Source organism: Doryrhamphus excisus, linkage group LG20 (assembly GCF_037039965.1).
Source record: "Doryrhamphus excisus strain RoL-2023G ecotype Guam linkage group LG20, RoL_Dexc_Guam_v1.1, whole genome shotgun sequence".
NCBI lineage: Eukaryota > Metazoa > Chordata > Actinopteri > Syngnathiformes > Syngnathidae > Doryrhamphus > Doryrhamphus excisus.
The window spans coordinates 14,785,595-14,809,321 of record NC_136376.1 but is presented as its reverse complement, the minus strand read 5'-3'; the positions used below and the strand labels follow the sequence as shown (position 1 = coordinate 14,809,321).

At 41.0% G+C, this 23,727-nt stretch overlaps 1 protein-coding gene across 1 annotated transcript in view; it reads left to right on the top strand.

The window, feature by feature from the left end:
* The first annotated feature begins 9,627 nt into the window (after window positions 1-9,627).
* The window catches only part of slc35f3b (solute carrier family 35 member F3b), a 51,945-nt gene continuing 37,845 nt past the window's right edge, over window positions 9,628-23,727 (top strand). Inside the window, exons 1-2 of the mRNA XM_058058293.2 lie at window positions 9,628-9,781; window positions 10,625-10,839. Coding sequence (XP_057914276.2) covers window positions 9,684-9,781; window positions 10,625-10,839 — 313 coding nt within the window. The 5' untranslated portion in view covers window positions 9,628-9,683. The remainder of the gene's footprint in view (window positions 9,782-10,624; window positions 10,840-23,727) is intronic.

Below are 23,727 nucleotides of genomic sequence, written 5' to 3'. Positions count from 1 at the left end.
CGGCAGGCGGGTTGGGGGCGTGGTTTGATCACGAGTTTTTTTGGCGCGCAAATGTTAGCGCTGTATATGACATGTTCCATCTTTGTGATGCTGTGGTTTTGAGACCAAAATCGACTATATTATACACAATTCATACCAATGATTTAAACATATTGAGTGTATTTATAATAAATATTGTCTATTTCTCACAGTAATCTAAATATTACAAACTGCTATGATGCTCCAGTACTTTCACATGCTATTCAATTTTTTGACGATAGATGGCGTTATTTTGCATTATAACTGACGCACTAATTGACAATTAAACAGCAACCGGTAGACTACAGCAAACTACAACTGCAATAAATAATAAATATGGACAGTCTCAATCAAAACTGACCATTTTTAACCATTGCAAAGGGACAATCTTTAATTTAATTGGATCTCAGAGTGGTGGGTGTAATCTTCCTTTTCCTGTCATTGGTTCATGCTCATTTATATAGACCTCATATAGCGCAGACCTCACAGCTAGGAGACAAGGGTTCAATTCCACCCTCGACCATCTCTGTGTGGAGTTTGCGTGTTCTCCCCGTGCATGCGTGTGTTTCCTCCCACATTCCAAAAACATGCTAGGTTAATTGGCCACTCCAAATTGTCCATAGGTATGAATGTGAGTGTGAATGGTTGTTTGTCTATATGTGATTTGTCTATATGCCATAAGATGGCGACCAGTGTACCCCGCCTCTCGCCCGAAGACAGCTGGGATAGGCTCCAGCACCCCGCGACCCTCGTGAGGAAAAAGCGCTAGAAAATGAATGAATGAATAATTTATATACAAGCATCATTCTAGCTGTAAAGCACATGGGGGCAGAACGCGGCGTGGCCCCTGAAGGCTCTCCGTGCTAGGCTGAATTGTCGCTGTGCTTTTAGCCATAAATATTGCTGTTTGATCTCGCCACCTATTTTGTATGCGCATAGAGACCCACTTCTTTAACTGTGAACATTAAAAGAATTCCTGCAACCGGAAGATATTTTAACTCCCAGAAACTCCATGCTGAACCAAAAATGAATGTTACATGATTATGTTATTATTCTACAAGGACTTGTTTCTTAGTGTTGCATGCATCCGGCACTCAGACACAAGAGTCCACTTTGTAAGCTTTTACCGCTCATAAGTCATCTCTTTATACAGCTTTAACGCCTTGAATGCCGTGACTGTGGACGCTTTAGAGGTCACTTAGGACACGCCATGTACCCTATAGGCACTAGCAATGCCTTCTGATGCTCAAGCAACTCTATTTATATCCTGTCACACACACCGAGACTATGGAAACACAAAAGAGGCCCCGAGCACGACCATTGCCACTGCCAACGCTCTCATTTCTATGCTTGAAAAATGATGCTGTAATACAGTTAAAGTAGCCGAGATGCATGTGGATTTATGTAAATACTACGTTATATTCAACGATGTGTTGCTGGTCTTGGGAATTGGACATCCCACACGTTTGGAATGAAAACAGTATGTGGATGCCTCTTTGTAATGTTGTTAATACCAAGCCAGCCTTTGGAAAACTGCTAATTCTGGAAGATCTAGAAAGCTTTCTGTGCGGGCTATTATGTGTAGCTGCTCTATAGGAGTCCACAACTCAATACAAAGGGCCAATAGCAGGTCAAACAGAAAACGGGACTTCCGCAGTCAGAATTGTAAGAAATACAGATGTTGTTGGGATTTTCCGACAGTCCTGAATGCACCTCCCTGTCATCTAGTCTAGTGACAATGACAAAATGTTGTTCTTAGCAGGACTAAATATGTTTTTGGGAGCTGGAAATTCACATATTGTGTTATTGCTGTTGATGTGTTCAGGTCAGAATAAAGTAGAGCGCAAATAGGGCATGCACTTGTGCAAATAGAGCGTCGTTTGCTGTCATATCAGAGAGTTACTGTGGCTTGACATGATGTTCATGCATTAATTACGCTAAAAATGTTAACATGATGTTAGCCGTAGGCCACACAGTCAGGGGATCGGAAAGACCTGGGTTCGATTCTCTGTTTGGCATCTCTGTGTGGAGTTTGCATGTTCTCCCCGTGCATGCTTTCGCACAAAGACAGCTGGGATAGGCTCCAGCATGACCCTAGTGAGGATAAGCGGCATAGAAAATGGATGGATGGATGTTGACATGAGTAATGAAAGAAGTTAGTCACCCTCGTTTCTGTACTATTTGTGACAGCCCATTTTTTCTCCAATATATATATATATATATATATATATATATATATATATATATATATATATATATATAGCATGGTGCAAACTTCAACCTAGCGTACATATTATAGTACGGCTCATATCTTAACTTGATGTTTATACTCTATAAAAGTGACTTAAACACTCTTTGTGTGTTGAACTCCCCTTTGGGGAGGAAGGATATGATAATAGAAAGCACAGACTGTTCGCTGCGTTCAAGCACAGGGGGACAAATGCAGGGCTGTTATGGTTCTGATTGTGCAATTTTGCATAATCTGTGTGTAAAAATGAGGGTAAAGACACACAACCATGTACTAGATAAAGTGCTATATTGGTAGCATTGCAGCATGTAGAGCATGTGGAAAGTGAAAAAAGTGACTGTGCCAAATGGTATAGTTTGTGCAGAGACAAACACAATAGGACACACAATGACAGTGACCCAGTTAATTTCAGTTGAACGTGTAAATGTTAGACAAACTGACAGGACTGGAGGGGGGGGGGGGGGCGTGGATGGTGATTGGCTGCCACAGACATACTGTAGGCGCTTTTCTCTCCCGCTCTCTGCAATGTCGATGCAATGAGAGAACATAATGGCTAAGGCCTCTTCACCTTTCATTTGCAGGCAGGTGAAACAAACAAACACAATTTTTATATTCTTGGTGCTTCCGTTTGGGAAGACATCAGGATGAAGCCCATCTCAGCGTGATGGGCAAACGTTGAAAAGAATGGTAATGGTAATGGTAATGGTAATGGTAATGGTAATGGTTTTATTTCATTTGAACATGCATCAGATTCCAATTGAGTGCATCCCATAATCAGTTCCCAGTTCCACATGTCCAAAAAGAGTAGGAAGAAGCAAAGCTTATTAAATCCTACCCCTCCATCTGGTACTTTTACAATCACTAACTGTTACATTTGTTCACTTCCTGCTTTCCATAATACAGTTTAAGGTTTGTTTTTGGTTTTGTTTTTTTTTAATAATGTATCTCGTACTGAAGTACTGGGTGATATGAGCATCCAATGCCATAATGGGTACCATAGTAAGTGTCAATATAGTGATATATATAGCACATCATGACTGGTTCAAGACTCTTCATCCTTGTATTTAGCAAACATCAACTGCTTGTATTGTTTCTTGAATTGGCTCATCGTTGTGCATTGTTTGATTTCCTTACTCAATCCATTCCATAGTTTGATTCCACATACCGAAATGCTATGGCTAGCATAACGTAGTCCTAGCATAGATGATTTCTGATTGAGAACAAATTTTGCTTTGTTCAATACTGAAATATTTCTGGCCACCTTATGTTGTATATTTGTAATATGAGGTTTCCAGCTCATATTTTCATCTATTGTGATCCCCAGAAATGTATTTTCGGTCACCCTTTCAATGTCCACACCGTCTATTTGTATTTGCTGGTACGTGTCCTTTCTGCTGTTAGCAAACAGCATGAGTTTAGTTTTACTTAGGTTCAATCAATTATCATCAAACCATCATTTTAGTGTGACCATTTCTTCTCTGACCTTTCTAATGATTTACGTCTGTACTCCCTCCAGTACAAAAAGCAGTGGTATCATCCACAAATAATACCACCTTTAAGTCTTTCGATACTTTCGAGAAAGACTTAAAGCTGGTATTATTTGATCAAAGAATGTTCAAAAGTCGTATCCTCTGATAAAAGTGAAGTAGCCTCCAGCTAAATATAATTTGGAAGCTATCTAATGACTCAGGGTTTAAATCCTGACTTGTTCCTATTGTTATGTCATCTTAGCATCAGCCTCAGATCTCCCCTCACCAAGTCTTCACATCCCACAAGCCATCAAAAAGTAATTGCCTATAAATATTCAAGAGAAAGCAATCCCTTGTCTCGAGTAGCAGACAACCTTCAGGAGAATGAAGCCGAGCTGCACATCAACACGAGGGGCCCAAACTGGGAAACAAATTGTGCGGCAGACATTTTGAGGAAGAAATGTGAACTTTTTCTCAGCCTCAACGAGAAACGGGGGAAACATTTGAATATTACAGGCAAATATCACAATTACTGTCTTTACTAAGACAATACTTCTCACTTGACTTCATACTGACAGCAGTTGTTGAACTCCATCACACTGTTTTTGATATTATATAACATAATAAATACATATTCATACATCACTGAGGGTGAGGGGTATTTTGATTGCCGTTTGTTTGCAGGATTATGCAAAACTACATAACCCATCTACATAAAACTTTATGCATGCATGTGCAACAAACAAATCGAGATGCCAGTGTGGATAAAAATGCATTTTTCGGGCCGATATTTATCTGTACCCATAATTATCGGACATCGCTAATTATAATAATTATTTTTATGATAACTATCAAAGGACAGCTGGACAGCAGACAAAGACCTATTATACTCATTTATAGCCCTATGTATTGAGTTGTGGACTCCTGTAGAGCAGCTACACACAATAACACGCACAGACAGCTTTCTAGATCTTCCAGAATCTGCACCTCTTTCTGCAGTGTTTCCATGGACTTCCAGCATTTTGTTTCATTTACTCCCCCTTCAGCTCTCCTCTGGGTATGCTGATATTGGGCCGATATTTATCTGTACCCATAATTATCGGACATCCCTAATTATAATTATTATTTTTATGATAACTATCAAAGGACAGCTGGACAGCAGACAAAGACCTATTATACTCATTTATAGCCCTATGTATTGAGTTGTGGACTCCTGTAGAGCAGCGACACACAATAACCCGCACAGACAGCTTTCTAGATCTTCCAGAATCTGCACCTCTTTCATTTCATCCAACTTCAGCTCTCCTCTGGGTACGCCCACACCACTGTGATTGGTCTATCTGCAGCCCATATAAGGAAGTCCGGATCGCATTGACGTCAGTAGAACTTGGTGTTAGAAAAAACTCTGTAAAACGGAGCGTTCAGAGCCATCCCAAACATCTTCTATCTGACGCTTTGGCTTCGTTTAACACGAGAATATGACATTGTAACAACATTTGTGGAACGACCATTAAAAATGTTAAAATGTTATCTTGTTGTGTTCTTGTGGACCCAATGTCGTGGCAGAGGTATTATTCCACCGTGTGCAGCTGAAGCGTAACCGACTCCTGGACACAAATAGTTCAGTCATCAATGGTAGCGTATGCCTTTTCTCTGGTATTAATAACGACACAACAGAGGAAAGGCGAGCCAAGGCTTTTAATCATATATTTTTAACTGTCAGCTAAACTAAAACGGGAGCGTCTATGAATGGAAATGAGGGCAGTGGAAGGCGGCCGGTAAAGAAAAACAGAAGATGCCAGTCTTTGCTCCCCACGGAGGCTCTTTCCCACATCCACGACACACCATCCCACCCAGCTGTGTGTCAACCTTACCAATAATGGCAGCAGAATAACAAACACAGCCTCAAGAAATCACACAGGCTCTTGGGACTCTTTTTTTTCCTCTACCATTCTTGTGTGACAAAACGCAACAAAACATCCGAGGGATACTCATGTTGTGGCTTAGATGCAAACGTCAAGTCACATGCAATTACAGACATAATGTGCACAATGCATACATCCCTAAAGCACATAGCTGAGGGAAGGGGATATTTTTAGTGGCTCCCACATCCATTACTCTTGCTGCATCCACCAATCAGCCGCAGCTTGTCGCACTGTTTCCATGCCGAGACATTTAAATATTAATAGAGAGGAGCGACATCGTACTTTAAGTTGTACCAAACTGGACACCAGAGGATTAGAGAAATAATGGAAATGACGAGTATTCCGGTTTTTGTTGTAGTTTTGACGACAAGGCACGCATGTGTGACTTTTTGAGGTTACTGAGGAATTGCTAAAGAAGAACGGAAAATATTCATCTTAAAAAAAAAAAAAAGAATTGTTGTTTGTCTATATGTGGCCTGTGATTGGCTGGCAACCAGTCCAAAAAATACATTTACTATACAGTCCACATATTAAGACACATGGAAACTTGTCTGATAATCCTTACAGTGTTGATGCTGTGAGCATTTTTATTGGCCTATGTGACAGCCATGATGGACGATGCCTTGTAATAAGCGTCTACACCAGGGGTGCTCACACTTTTTCAGCATGCGAGCTACTTTTAAAATGACCGAGTCAAAATGATCTACCCACTACAAAAATGCAAAACATCTATTTATTTTCAAATGTATTGAGGATTATTTGTACGTACAATGTATGTTGATGTACCTTACATAACCAAATGAGCCAATATTGCAAAACACACATAATTAACTATTAACATTTTTTGTAATTACCTGAGTTTACTTTGATGACTTGCACTGAATTGAATCAGCCAGGGATGCATAGTCCGGACAGTAGCTGCTGATAGCCAGGTTAGCCAGGTTAGCCAGGTTAGCCAGGTTAGCCAGGTTAGCCAGGTTAGCCAGGTTAGCCAGGTTAGCCAGGCAAACGCACTTCGAAAAAGACATTGTGAAAAAAAAGTCCACCTCCCATTCCGTATGGAAGTTATATGTTTTTGCCTTTTTACTTGGTCCAGCTCCTTCATTCATTTTAGCGACCATAAACTTTAGCGAGGGCTTAAAATCTGACGCAATTCGCCGACTAGCTTAGCACTTTGCATCGTTGTTTACGCATGAGCGGTGACCTAAAGGTCAAAATTCAGTTGTCATCTGATTGGTTGTCCTGTATGTCAATCAAGTAACGGGGATGGATGATAGGCTGACATCGTAAGTTCTGCTGCACTTAGAGACGTTGTTTGATTTGATTGGTCACCCGAAGGGCAACATTCAGTTGTCATCTGAATGGCTGCCTTGTATATCAATCAAGTGACGGCATTGATGCTAGGATGATATTTTTTTAATGTCACGCCGCGATCGACCGGTAGATCGCGATCGACTTAATGAGCACCCCTGGTCTACACAAACATGTGATGTCATCAGCAAAATCTGCATCTGCATGTTGTTATAAATCACAAATGATGCGTCTGTCTGTATCATTTATAACAACACAAAAGTGTTTGGTCGGCCAATAATTCCTTTCTCATATGAAAATATGGATATGGATAGTGGTAATAAACCAAATGATAGATGTGCTCAAGCACACTTGGTTCAATTTTTAATCTTACCTACCATTAAAAATATTTTATATCCGCACAGCACAGTCATATAAAAGTTTACTTTTTATTTGGCAATAAAAGAAACGGGTATGGCTCACTGATATTTGATGAACAACTTCAGTAGGAACACGGGGAAAAAATAATCACATCTTGAAGACATTTATTTCTAGACATTTCCTGGCCGTCACTTTTTTTTTTGCTCTGATGATGAAAACCGTACCGCCAAATCCTCTTTTATGATACTTGATGTGAAAATTGTATTTTAAGGTGAGAGACGCTCAAGGGTGTCATGAAGGGTGGAAACTGAAAAACAGGATTACCCGTCTGACATTAGAATACTCACTTAAACACTTAAACACTTAAACACTAACACAGCCCCATAAGAATTTCATTTAAGAACTATTATCTATCCATTTCTATGGTTTTCTTCATCATAAGCAAAATCACTTAAGTTCTCCCATCAACATCAACAGCTATCAAAGTCAAATATTTTGGCTTAAATGAACTACCGTGAACTACAATACAAATATAAGGCATTCAGAAGACACATTCAAAGATGCTGTGATGATATGTAATATCATAATGTAATGTAATAATAACTTGCTAAATGTACTGCAAAAAGGTCAGTAAGGATAATTCATAATGCCGCCTACAGAGAACATTCTAACTCCTTATTTCTAAAATCACAAATACTTCAACTTGCTGATATAGTTCATCTTCAAACAGCTAAAATAATTTTGGTACGAGGTGCATTATAAAAAAAAAAAAACTTAAACTGTATTTTGGTACAAGGTGCATTATTAAAAAAAACAAAAAACTAACAAAAAAAACCCCTTAAACTGTATTATGGAAAGCAGGAAGTGAACAAATGTAACAGTTAGTGATTGTAAAAGTACCAGATGGAGGGGTAGGATTTAATAAGCTTTGCTTCTTCCTACTCCTTTTGGACATGTGGAAGTGGGAACTGATTATGGGATGCACTCAATTGGAATCTGATGCATGTTCAAATGAAATAAAACCATTACCATTACCATTACCATTACCATTACCATTACCATTACCATTACCATTACCATTACCATTACCATTACCATAATATTCTACACTGGTCACAAGGTGTCAGTGATGATACTGTAATGGTGCGATACACAAGCACCAGACTTGATCACCGGAACAGTAGGTTTTTATCGGGGGGTTGAATAATCTTGCAACAGGCACAATAATCCCTAACATGAGCTACTGTTGTGGTCGTAACATGCCAAAGTAAATGAAACTCTGAACCCCAAATGTCACTTCCTGTCCTCGAGCACCTGAACACGCAACCTGAACAACATCACACACAAGCCCGAGTCTTATCTCTATCTTTATCTTATCTCTATATAGGGTAGTAGGAATAGGACAAGTGACTGTAGGGGTGTTATTTCATGTCTAGAGGGCTCTAATAATAAACATGGATTTGTAAGCAGGTTTTCTATGATGATAGAAATACCACTTATCATGGTTGGGTCTGGAACCAGTTAACCGTAGTAAGTGACCAGTGAACCAGTATTGCCCAACACTTACACATGACACATTATGCGTCTTTTACAGTCATGTCACTGGATGCATTTCACAAATAATTAGCAAAATAAGCCAAATGATGCAATATCCAATGTAAAAACTTCCACATTGATTTGAAATATTTAGTTTTGGTGACTCATTGAAATACATCCTGTCGAACAGTCAACAAAAAGAACATGTTAGCCTCCTGTCAATCAAGTCAGACAGGTTAGACTTAATATATTAAGCAACACATCAGAATGCATTTAAATAATGCTGGCATACATTTGCATTCATGCATAATCAGCATTTACTGCATGCATATTTACAATCCATACTTGGAAATAATCCCAAACCAGGTATGGCATATTCTAGGGAAATTGTGTGGAGCACAGGTGAAAACTTTTTATTTTATTGAAAAAAAAAATTCTAACATTATATAAAATATTTGAATAATAAGCGTGTATATTGAATAAACAAGCACAATCTAAGGAGCCGTAATGCCTTGGCAAGCAGTTCCAAAGTACATAGAGTACATACAGTACATACATGAGGTGTTTTTCTGTTCTCCAACTGCCCACCATCTAAATTGCATTATTTGTCTTCCCCATCTAGCCAGCAGGGGGCGCTGCAGCAGCGCTTCGTGCACCAGCGAGCGCGTCTGCATTCGAGAGTAGGACGAGTGAGTAGTAAAGTGCTCAAGCATATGTTGGCGGGTGTGAAAGCTGCAGGATGACGGGACTTCATTCCGGTCTCCTCCGACTGGCGCGTCCCCGGGCACTGGTCCCCGGGCACTGGTCCCAGTAAGGATGTACGGGGACGGGGAGGGCACCGTGTGGGACCTGGTCGGGCGACCCCACCGGGACTGTATGTGCTACCTTGGACCTCCGACTAACTTGATGCCGATGTAAGCTGAATTATTGATCTTTTTAACGACTTGCGTTAACCTGTTGCACGCAATTGTACTACTACTGTATTGTTAGAATCAAAGTAAATATACAGTGTTGTGTAGTATTTGCCTTTTCATTATGATTATGGAGCAACCCATTGCAACTCTATTATTGATAGTGTTATGTTTTATATAACTAATTCATTTTATTGAAATCAGTCTGGATGTTAATTTTGCTTGGTTTGAATTGTGCCTTGTTATTGTTTTCCCTATGGAGAAACATGCCTGTATTATTTTTAATGTATGTGCAACTAAGCAGTTGGCTGGAAGGCATTTGTTGCATAACAAGCAAAGGGATGAATTTATGAAATATACGAGCTTTCAGCTTCATTGGTGCAATATAATGGTGATGTTTTACACTATTATTATATCTGTTTTATGAAACCTGCAAGAAAAAAGTAATTTGGTTATCAGGAAATGAGATTGATGTGCTTCTGCATGTATACGGGGAACTCAACGACCCCCATTATATGACCATGTAGCCCAGAGCTGCCACTAATATGTGAGCAACATATCACTTATGATTGATTCTTTACTTCTCTAGAAGCTTCTCGGAGCAGCACATCCATAGTAGGTCAATGCAAGCCTGCAACAGCAATCACTCGTACTTAATGTCTATCATGCAATGCTGGGCCGAGGCAGGACCAGTGAAGGGTGATGATTCCTCTACTTTGCATGTGAGGACCCGATGTGTGCAACATGCAAGACTCTCTTGTTGCAGCACACAGCTCTGCTCTCATGTCGTGCAAAATCCACCGTCACCTTCACACCATCTCCACTTTTGTCCTCTTCTTGTCCCAGCGGGATGCGCAAGTCGCCCGAAGTGAGCCCCAGAAGGCTTTCGGACATCAGCCCTCAGCTCAGACAGCTCAAGTACCTCGTGGTGGACGAGGCCATCAAAGAGGACCTCAAGTCTTCCCGCTCAGTTGAGGACATCAACAGCGCATCCATAGAGGAGCGAATACTGCGGATCACCGGCTACTACGGCTACCAACCTTGGAGTGCCAGCTACAAGAGTGAGTCAATAGAGTGCTAAATATTTGATGGCTGATACGTGGTGGATGGAGGTCAGCTTGAGGTTCTTGGGAACTTGTTGAGCAGGAACATAAAGCTGCTGATATTGGTACAGTTGACCTTCGTTATTGGAGAAGTCGGCAGGGAAATTCATTTTCACATTCATTTTTGCTTTCCATTAACTTTAGCTGCTTTGTTCTCGAGAGCAGTGCTCTCTTCCTGCATCACATGACATAGTACCGGCTGCATCATGTGACATAGTACCGGCTGCATCACGTGACATAGTACCTGCTGCTGCATCACGTGACATAGTACCTGCTGTATCACATGACATAGTACCAGCTGTATCACATGACATAGTACCAGCTGCATCACGTGACATAGTACCAGCTGTATCACATGACATAGTACCAGCTGTATCACGTGACATAGTACCGGCTGCATCACGTGACATAGTACCAGCTGTATCACGTGACATAGTACCGGCTGCATCACATGACATAGTACCAGCTGCATCACGTGACATAGTACCAGCTGCATCACGTGACATAGTACCTGCTGCATCACGTGACATAGTACCTGCTGCATCACGTGACATAGTACCGACTGCATCACGTGACATAGTACCTGCTGCATCACGTGACATAGTACCGACTGCATCACGTGACATAGTACCTGCTGCATCACGTGACATAGTACCGGCTGCATCACGTGACATAGTACCGGCTGCATCATGTGACATAGTACCGGCTGCATCACGTGACATAGTACTGGCTGCATCACGTGACATAGTACCGGCTGCATCACGTGACATAGTACCGGCTGCATCACGTGACATAGTACCTGCTGCATCACGTGACATAGTACCGGCTGCATCACGTGACATAGTACCGGCTGCATCACGTGACATAGTACCTGCTGCATCACGTGACATAGTACCGGCTGCATCACGTGACATAGTACCGGCTGCATCACGTGACATAGTACCTGCTGCATCATGTGACATAGTACCGGCTGCATCACGTGACATAGTACCTGCTGCATCACGTGACATAGTACCTGGTGCATCACGTGACATAGTACCTGCTGTATCACATGACATAGTACCAGCTGTATCACATGACATACAGTGAAGAAAATAAGTATTTGAACACCCTGCTATTTTGCTATTTCTCCCACTTAGAAATCATGGAGGGGTCTGAAATTTTCATCGTAGGTGCATGTCCACTGTGAGAGAGATAAACTAAAAAGAAAAATCCAGAAATCACAATGCATGATTTTTTAACAATTTATTTGTGTGATACAGCTGCAAATAAGTATTTGAACACCTGTGTATCATCTAGAATTCTGACCCTGAAAGACCTGTTAGTCTGCCCATTAGAAGTCCACCTGCACTCCATGTATCATCCTGAATCAGATGCACCTGTTTGAGGTCGTTAGCTGCATAAAGACACCTGTCCACCCCATACAATCAGTAAGACTTTAACTTGTAACATGGCGAAGACCAAAGAGCTGTCCAAAGACACCAGAGACAAAATTGTACACCTCCACAAGGCTGGAAAGGGCTACGGAGCAATTACCAAGCAGCTTGGTGAAAAAAGGTCCACTGTTGGAGCTATCATTAGAAAATGGAAGAAGCTAAACATGACGGTCAATCTCAATCGGAGTGGAGCCCCATGCAAGATATCACCTCGTGGGGTCTCAATGATTCTAAGAAAGGTGAGGAATCAGCCCAGAACTACACGACAGGACTTGGTCAATGACCTGAAAAGAGCTGGGACCACCGTTTCCAAGGTTACTGTAGGTAATACACTAAGACGTCATGATGTGAAATCATGCATGGCACGAAAGGTTCCCCTGCTTAAACCAGCACATGTCAAGGCCCGTCTTAAGTTTGCATATGACCATTTGGATGATACAGAGGAGTCATGGGAGAAAGTTTTATGGTCAGATGAGACCAAAATAGAACTTTTTGGTCATAATTCCAATAAGCGTGTTTGGAGGAAGAAGAATGAAGAGTACAATCCGAAGAACACCATCCCTACTGTGAAGCATGGGGGTGGTAGCATCATGCTTTGGGGGTGTTTTTCTGCACATGGGACAGGACGAGTGCACTGCATTAAAGAGAGGATGACTGGGGCCGTGTATTGTGAGATTTTGGGGAACAACCTCCTTCCCTCTGTCAGAGCATTGAAGATGGGTCGTGGCTGGGTCTTCCAACACGACAACGACCCGAAGCACACAGCCAGGAAAACCAAGGAGTGGCTCCGTAAGAAGCATATCAAGGTTCTAGCATGGCCCAGCCAGTCTCCAGACCTGAACCCAATCGAAAATCTTTGGAGGGAGCTCAAACTCCGTGTTTCTCAGCGACAGCCCAGAAACCTGACTGATCTAGAGAAGATCTGTGTGGAGGAGTGGGCCAAGATCCCTCCTGCAGTGTGTGCAAACCTGGTGAAAAACTACAGGAAACGTTTGACCTCTGTAATAGCAAACAAAGGCTACTGTACCAAATATTAACATTCATTTTCTCAGGTGTTCAAATACTTATTTGCAGCTGTATCACACAAATAAATTGTTAAAAAATCATGCATTGTGATTTCTGGATTTTTCTTTTTAGTTTATCTCTCTCACAGTGGACATGCACCTACGATGAAAATTTCAGACCCCTCCATGATTTCTAAGTGGGAGAAATAGCAAAATAGCAGGGTGTTCAAATACTTATTTTCTTCACTGTAGTACCGGCTGTATCACATGACATAGTACCGGCTGCATCACGTGACATAGTACCGGCTGCATCACGTGACATAGTACCTGCTGCATCACGTGACATAGTACCTGCTGCATCATGTGACATAGTACCGGCGGCATCACGTGACATAGTACCTGGTGCATCACGTGACATAGTACCGGCTGCATCACGTGACATAGTACCGGCTGCATCACGTGACATAGTACCTGGTGCATCATGTGACATAGTACCGGCTGCATCACGTGACATAGTACCGGCTGCATCACGTGACATAGTACCTGCTGCATCACGTGACATAGTACCGGCTGCATCACGTGACATAGTACCGGCTGCATCACGTGACATAGTACCGGCTGCATCACGTGACATAGTACCGGCTGCATCACGTGACATAGTACCGGCTGCATCAAGTGACATAGTACCGGCTGCATCACGTGACATAGTACCGGCTGCATCACGTGACATAGTACCGGCAGCATCACGTGACATAGTACCTGCTGCATCAAGTGACATAGTACCGGCTGCATCACGTGACATAGTACCTGCTGCATCACGTGACATAGTACCTGCTGCATCACGTGACATAGTACCTGCTGCATCACGTGACATAGTACCGGCTGTATCACATGACATAGTACCAGCTGTATCACGTGACATAGCACCGGCTGCATCACGTGACATAGTACCAGCTGTATCACGTGACATAGTACCGGCTGCATCACGTGACATAGTACCAGCTGCATCACGTGACATAGTACCTGCTGCATCACGTGACATAGTACCGGCTGCATCACGTGACATAGTACCGGCTGCATCACGTGACATAGTACCTGCTGCATCACGTGACATAGTACCGGCTGCATCACGTGACATAGTACCTGCTGCATCACGTGACATAGTACCGGCTGCATCACGTGACATAGTACCGGCTGCATCACGTGACATAGTACCGGCTGCATCACATGACATAGTACCTGCTGCATCACGTGACATAGTACCTGCTGCATCACGTGACATAGTACCGGCTGCATCACGTGACATAGTACCTGCTGCATCACGTGACATAGTACCGGCTGCATCACGTGACATAGTACCTGGTGCCGCCTATTCCACGGGATGAAGCTGGTAGTTGAAGAATACACAATCTTAATCCAAAATTAGTGACGACTCCAAACATCCAAAGATTGTTTTTTGTCATAAATCCGTTCCAAAAGATCAGAAGAAAACTGTAACGTATGAAGTAACGTATGTTACATTTTATGTAACAACTGGATCCCCAACGCCCATGTGTTTCTTCCTGGTGCTGCACAGACCAGTAGGACACTGATGATGTGAAATACTTAGAAGCTCCTCAAACTCGTCAGTGTGTTCACCAGTTTAACATTTGCAACCGTGCTGGGCTTTGATGATTACTTTGGAAAGCATCAGAGTTGCTTCAGTTGGCCGCAGACGGCAGAGCGAGTGTTTGTTTCACTGACGTGTGTGCAATCAGAATGCTAAAACTCTGCCTAGCAAGCGCTTGGAGCAGATGATTCTTTGAAGAAAAAGGCTCCCGACGCAGCTTTTATCTTCTTCTCACGTGTCACATTTTCTATCTCAGTATCACAAGATATTTGCATCATTTTGGGGGGGCGGAGTTTAGCACTCGATAGCCTCTGATTCTGGCCGGATGAAAGCCATGGATAAAATCCCACCTTGCTGTTGTACATCATGGGGAAGTACTCACAGGTGAAGGCAAGAGTTCTTCTTGTCATCTGAATCGGATTTTTCCGACATTCACTCACATGCTCCTCGGAACAAACAGCGACTTCCTCACAAACTTCCCAAATTATTGTCCTCGTCCTTCTTAGTCTCACTTGCAAAAGGATTTAGTCAAACAAATGTTGTCTCTGGTTAGGCTGCACAATGGGAAGTGGTTAGCACGCAGGCCTCACAGATAGGAGACCAGGGTTCAATTCCACCCTCGGCCATCTCTGTGTGGAGTTTGCATGTTCTCCCCGTGCATGCGTGGGTTTTCTCCGGGTACTCCGGTTTCCTCCCACATTCCAAAAACATGCTAGGTTAATTGGCCACTCCAAATTGTCCATAGGTATGAATGTGAGTGTGAATGGTTGTTTGTCTATATGTGCCCTGGGATTGGCTGGCCACCAGTCCAGGTTGTACCCCGCCTCTCTCCGAAGACAGCTGGGATAGGCTCCAGCATATCCACAGGTTAGCGTGAGGATAAGCGGTGTGTATGTGCATCACTACCATGCAGTAGTTGTTGCTGTAGTAGTACTCGAGTAATGGTAGTAGCAGCAGTAACACAAGCTGCACGCAACACTGGAAAGTCACATACTTTGAGGAACAAAAGCCACATAACTCATACATTAATTAATTAATTAAGGATCCATGCATGGATGCTTCATAATTACAAACTAATTGTGCTTTTTATACAAATGTACTTTTAGTAGAACATGTGTCTTCATTCCTCACTGAGACCAGGTGTGTCTGGGACAAAAACTGCAACAAAATGTGGAAACTAGAGCTAAAAGCTTGGATGTTGTCACTGTTAACAAATAATAACACAAAGCTTTTCTGTCATACTGTAAGTGTTGTTCAAACTTTTTTACATCAAAGTGGCTGTCGCATCATTTGACTTTCCAGTATACAGCCTTCTGTGGGAAAAGCTGGGACACAAAACTACATTTAAACAATCTGATATGCTAAGGGTGTCCAAAGTCAAACCCGGGGGCCATTCGAAGCCCACATTGTTGGAAATTAACCAAAAAAGGTGCAGTGTAACGAGCTGACATGTGATACTAATAATTAATGAAATAACTAGAGATCATAAGAAGTGTTGGAGCCTATCCCAGCTGTCTTAGGGCGAGAGGCGGGGTACACCCTGGACTGGTGGCCAGCCAATTACAGGGCACATATAGACAAACAACCATTCACACTCACACCTATGGACAATTTGGAGTGGCTAATTAACCTAGCATGTTTTTGGAATGTGGGAGGAAACCGGAGTACCCGGAGAAAACCCACACATGCACGGGGAGAACACGCAAACTCCACACAGAGATGGCTGAGGGTGGAATTGAACCCTGGTCTCCTAGCTGTGAGGTCTACGGACTAACCACTCAACTGTTGTGCTGCCTTCATGGTGTAATATTTGTAAATAAATTGTTACGTTTTTGTAAAACAACCATATTTTGGTGTTGTTTATGTTGTGGCATTGATATTTGGCTTTGATAAATCTGTCAAAATCATGAAAAGTGGCCACCACTGAGAAGGATGTCTGGGATTGAATGAGTGAATAATAATACTCTTTGACTCTGATAACAGTTTTCTCTTTAAATAAATATATTTCTATTGTCCAAATGCCGCCATTGCTAGAAAATGTTAGGATGCTCCTGTTTTAAGGCCATACAGTACGACTGCATTTTACCTGTAATAGATAATGAGCATGCAAACACACACTTAGGTATTCACACTGCAGGTGGCCTATTACTCAAGCGTCTCCGTGTCACTGAGAGTTAAGTGACTGGGATGTCACGACGTCACACACACAACATGACCTGAGCATTCCAGATGTGCACATTGTAGTATCACACCTGTCCAAAACCTCAATACTTAAGTATTGTTACCATTGGCTGCACAGTAGGGTGCATCAAAAAACACAATTATTGAATTTTGATATGGCTGGGTACTAAAAGTGTTCCAATATACGTATGTAGAAACAACACATAGAAAATATTTTTCCAATACATGATTATTTAAGGGTGCCACCATACATCTGTTTTTGTGGAATAAAGTGGTGAACAGTTCAATGGTCGCCATGGAGATTTGTTGGTATTTACACTCCTATTACATATTACTAACAAATTTGCGGTTTTGCCTTTGTAATTTGAATGATTTGTAGTCATATTTATAGGTATTTAGTACTCATTGCCTCTACTGTAGCTAACATTAGCTAGCTACAGTTTGCTAATTACAGTTAGCTAATAGCTAAGCAGGCATAACATCAACAACAGTAATATAGACTAGACCATATTACTGATGCTTCATATTTATTGAGAGTAGTACTGTAGTCCTACATAATGTGATATAAACTTGTCCATGTATTATTTTAGGCACTGTTTAGTGCTCATTGCCTCTACTGTAGCTAACATTAGCTAGCTACAGTTTGCTAATGACAGTTAGCTAATAGCTGAGCAAGTAAAACATCAACAACAGTAATATAGAGTAGACAGTATTGCTGATGCTTCATATTTATGTTGGTATTTATACTCCTATTACATATTACTAGCAAATTTGTGGTTTTGTCTTTGTAATTTGAATGATTTGTAGTCATATTTATAGGTATTTAGTGCTCATTGCCTCTACTGTAGCTAACATTAGCTAGCTACAGTTTGCTAATGACAGTTAGCTAATAGCTGAGCAAGCATAACATCAACAACAGTAATATAGAGTAGACCATATTACTGATGCTTCATATTCATTGAGAGTAGTACTGTAGTCCTACATAATGTGATATAAACTTGTCCATGTATTATTTTAGACACTGTTTAGTGCTCATTGCCTCTACTGTAGCTAACATTAGCTAGCTACAGTTTGCTAATGACAGTTAGCTAATAGCTGAGCAAGCATAACATCAACAACAGTAATATAGAGTAGACCATATTACTGATGCTTCATATTTATTGAGAGTAGTACTGTAGTCCTACATAATGTGATATAAACTTGTCCATGTATTATTTTAGACACTGTTTAGTGCTCATTGCCTCTACTGTAGCTAACATTAGCTAGCTACAGTTTGCTAATGACAGTTAGCTAATAGCTAAGCAGGCATAACATCAACAACAGTAATATAGAGTAGACCATATTACTGATGCTTCATATTCATTGAGAGTAGTACTGTAGTCCTACATAATGTGATATAAACTTGTCCATGTATTATTTTAGACACTGTTTAGTGCTCATTGCCTCTACTGTAGCTAACATTAGCAAGCTACAGTTTGCTAATGACAGTTAGCTAATAGCTGAGCAGTCTCAGCTTGGTCTTTGGTCTGGGCCCCCTTTGGTGACCCTATAGAAAATGATGCTGTATACAAGTTCATTGTATTCAACATTTCCAGGTCAACTTTTTGGCAATTGCACATTAGAAATTGCACATTTTCCGAAATTTTCCAAAAGTTTATGTGTGAGGTGGCACCCCTAAATCTCAATGGATTTCCTCAAAACTTTGCAAAAGACATTTCAGGTCTGCGCACTAACCACTAGACCACTGCGCCGCCAATATGAAACATAAATAACACAAAAATGGTTGTTTTACATGAAAATAACAGCATGAAATATTGATAATTTCAACATTTGCAACTGAAGTACACACGTGTATGTCCATACATAAATACATACATGTTAAAGTTGTGTAACCTCCTTTACGCAACACCGGTCCAAATCCTTCCACTTCCTTTGCTGTAAATTGCATGTAAATCATCATGTGACACATAATTAGCATTATGCTGTTAATAATATTAGCAAAACAAATGCTTGTTTGTTGTGAGGAAGGCACTTTTAATTTAGCCTGATAATGGATGCCCTCTGCAACTCCCTCACACCTTCATACACGTCGCTAAGCACGTCAAGACATTGAAAAAAGTGTAGCAGATACCTTATTAACCAGATTTGAAAGAAAATCCACCTGTACTCGTTGCCATGGTTGCGAGATTGCACCAAACAATAACAGTGCTATTTTCCATAAACTTGCACAGTCATAGCTGCTTTATGATGTGTGCATTTTTGCTCTAAAACATTGTTGGTGTGGAAACAATATAACAAACAATATACAGCCCATAATGTTAAGCTGCCCTTACAGGTTTGGTCGCAAAGTTAGTCTTGTTTTTTTTGCCTTGGCTTCTAAGTTGAGCTCAGGTTTTGGTCATGGTGAAACCCAGGTTGCAGGAACACCCTGAAAGAGTCCATGCTGGTTTGTACCTGGCTGTGACAGTCCTGCCAGGGTGGGACTGACTTTGACTGACAATTGGAACTTGTCAGTTTTTCTAAACTCAGCTTGAAGAAACTGGAGAGGAAACACATAATGTACAGTAAATCCCTCACTGACCGTGATAAGTGAATTCTTTATTTATGAATTTAGTATTTTAGTAGTTAGAGCTTCTAAATACGGAGGGTAACATTACAATAATAATAACACCCCATAATCACAGTTACACTTGTATTACACAATATTATGGTCACACTAAAAAGATGGTTTGATGATAATAGATTGTCCTTGAACCTAAATAAAACTAAAATCATGCTGTTTGCTAACAGCAGAAAGGACACGTACCAGCAAATACAAATAGACGGTGTGGACATTGAAAGGGTGAACGAAAATACATTTCTGGGGATCACAATAGATGAAAATATGAGCTGGAAACCTCATATTACAAATATACAACATAAGGTGGCCAGAAATATTTCAGTATTGAACAAAGCAAAATTTGTTCTCAATCAGAAATCACTCCACACTCTTTATTGCTCTCTGGTTCTACAATATCTTACTTATTGTGTGGAAATATGGGCTAATAACTATAAAAGCAATCTTCACTCGCTAAATGTACTGCAAAAAAGGTCAGTAAGGATAATTCATAATGCCGCCTACAGAGAACGTACTAACTCCTTATTTCTAAAATGACAAATACTTCAACTTGATGATATAGTTCATCTTCAAACAGCTAAAATAATGCATAAGGCTAAAAATAAGCAATTAGCTAAAAATGTCATCCAATACTTCTCTACAAGAGAGGAGAAATATGATCTCAGGGAAGAAGTACATTTGAAACACTGCTATGCTAGGACTACGTTATGCTAGCCATAGCATTTCAGTATGTGGAATCAAACTATGGAATGGATTGAGTAAGGAAATCAAGGGGATAGATGCAGAATCTGGAAGATCTAGAAAGGTTTCTGGGCGGGGTATTGTGTGTAGCTGCTCTATAGGAGTCCACGGCTCAATACGAAGCACAAAAATGAGCATAAGTGAATTTGTAATGAATTATTTGTATTGTCTTTGACTGTTTGCTGTGTGTTTGGTCTATGCTGTATTATAATATTACAGTTGGAGGAAAATTTGCACATAAAAGCACCAGCTTGTGAGATAACTACTTTGCTGTTGGACTGTTTATTTCTATATAAAAATACAAAATACAACTTCAGTGATGTATTATTTAGTGTTTTTATAGAGGATATAATTCAGTGGGAGGGAATTTACTTGCTCACTCCAATATGCCACCCTAGCAGCCTTGCCTTGAAACTGATATTTTTCTTTATTTTTCTCAAGCAGCTGCACCTCCCTTGAAGTATTCTGGTGACTCCTCACGCTTTGACAACCGTTGTACTCACGCATTACCTTTCGTACAAGATCCTCCTAACTTGTCGTGAGAACAGATGGGTAAACATTTGTTTCTGTCCCGATGATTTAATGGTGTCAGATGTTCCCTTGTGTTGTAAAAATAAGATTCATATCTTCTCACCTTGTTTCCTTGCTGCCATTCACACTCTGTACTCACAGTGCTGAGTTGTGGAACGGCATCCTGGGAAATGCTGTCAATCAAACGCTGAAACAGAAGGAAAAAGAGGTAATTACGTAGAAATATCGCAGCTGGAAAATATCACAGCTGGATGGGTGTTATATCGATGTCATGGATTTGTAAAGGAAACATGGAGTACAGCGATAGAGTGAGCAAATTAAACAAGCATTTTATGCTTTATTTCCCCGCTGATATGAACCTGTCACGGTGTGCATTCCACTGGAAGACAACGCTCTTCATGCATTGTGCAGAAAAAGTTGTTATGTTGGCGGGTGCTCACTCACATCATCCACATGACCAGTCGCCATGACGCTATGCCTCCATGCCTCCATGCCTCCATGCCTCCATGCTCACACTCCTCTTCTAAACATAGGATACTGTAGAAGTCATTAAAAAAGTACTGCATCAGCATTTTTTCTATATATGCTTCCGTATTTATGCATACATATTTAAACCACAGATTCATGTTTTAGTGCATACTTCTAATGCATAGCATACGGAACATACAGTACCATACCCGGAGGACATGCACATCATTGCATATTTAATATTACACAAAAATAGCAACAGTTTGGGAGATATTGGGTCATTTGCATCCTTTTTTTCCCCAGCTTGGGCATATTTGTGGCTTTGGCCATGATGCTTGGTCCTTACAGGAAACACATGGAGTCATTGGTGGTTATATATATTCTCATATATCCTGATATGTGCAATTAAAATAGTAATATTATTTAAAAAATATTTTTATATTCAATTGTAAGTCTGTTTTTTCCACATTGATAGCTCTAGTTCAAGAATCATGTGACTATTCTTTGAACAATTAAACATTAAATGCTATTTTATTAATAATAACATTGCTGTCCTGCCACAGTGCCTCTGCTGGTTGCAGCTGAGTAGTGCACACTATTTGGTTACTATACTACTAATACTCAGTCACAGTAAATAAATCAAAGATAAATCAACAGTTGTTCCTTGGAATTAACACAATTATTAACAAATAATGCGGGAACATGTTGATATTGTTGTCACTGGTAGTATTTTTATACGTTTGAGACATGGACACCATTTGATCCATCTCTGGTACAGCGGAAGCAGCTTGTGTTGCATAACATCAAATGCATAATGGAGAGCGATGCATAGATCATGACACACCTGCTGGAGCTCACTGCAAATCAGCTTTGTGACTTTGAAGATGGGACCTCAATGGCACGTGCTTCCACGGCTGGGCTTTCAAACGAGTGTCATCCAAAGTGGAGCAGATCGCTGCTGCAAGGGAGGATTCTCAGAAGAGCATTTGGACCATGTTGTTAATGAATGTCACTCAAAGACGGCTGAGCTGAGTTATATTTGATGTTGGTTTCATTGTAGCGGAAACTAAATGGAAACTTGTAATGCTTAGATTTCCGTATAGACGTTTCTTCTAATAGAAATACTTTTTCATGGCAATCTTAGCTATGCAGACCCTATCACCTCCTTCCTTTCATCTGGTGTTAGTTTGAAGATCCCCATCCAGACGTGATGAATCTAGTGTGGCCACACAGAAGAGCAGCATCGGGGCAAAGTGTAAATGAGGTTGTGCCAGCGATTAAGCGGCCGAGCAGGGCACGTTAATACCAGCTTATTGCTTTGCAGGCTTCTCGTGATGATGAGGATGATTTCACACTAGTCCACTGAAGATGGTAAACATTTTCTAAACAACAAGTGCACCTCCTGCAGGGTTCACACTCTTTCCAGCGGTGACTCACGTTGCCAGAGGCAGACGGTAAATAGATGGTGACTAATTCATGTTTGTTTTAGACCTGATACTTTATCCCGTGGGCTAAATCATGACACAAACAAGGTTGTGTTGTGATGTTCATATTCAAGTGGATCTGCCAGTACCCTCAAATTATACTCAATAGACTCTGAAATAAGGTTCTTCAAAGTACATTTCAAGATAACATCTTTCAATTAAACATGGAATGCACTGTTTCTGACCACTTATTTTAGATATTATTTTGCTTTCCCATTAAGGACAGAATCAGGCGCAGACACGGAGGAGAGGAAAGCCTTGGCTGGAGATGTGCAACAACAAGTCAGCTGGATTTGAATGCCTGGAGATTCATTTGGAGAGTGGTTTACTTTTGCCCGAGGGCAGTGAGAAACTGGTGCCGTTTGTATTTGTTTACTAAAATGGCTTCCAAATGAAGAAGCTTTGCTAACTTTTCATTGCGACAAAAACACAAGATCATATCCATGCCTGTGGTTAAAGAAGACATGCCTGTGGTTAAAGAAGACATGCCTGTGGTTAAAGAAGACATGCCTGTGGTTAAAGAACACATGCCTTTGGTTAAAGAAGACATGCCTGTGGTTAAAGAACACATGCCTGTGGTTAAAGAAGACATGCCTGTGGTTAAAGAAGACATGCCTGTGGTTAAAGAACACATGCCTGTGGTTAAAGAACACATGCCTGTGGTTAAAGAAGACATGCCTGTGGTTAAAGAAGACATGCCTGTGGTTAAAGAAGACATGCCTGTGGTTAAAGAACACATGCCTTTGGTTAAAGAAGACATGCCTGTGGTTAAAGA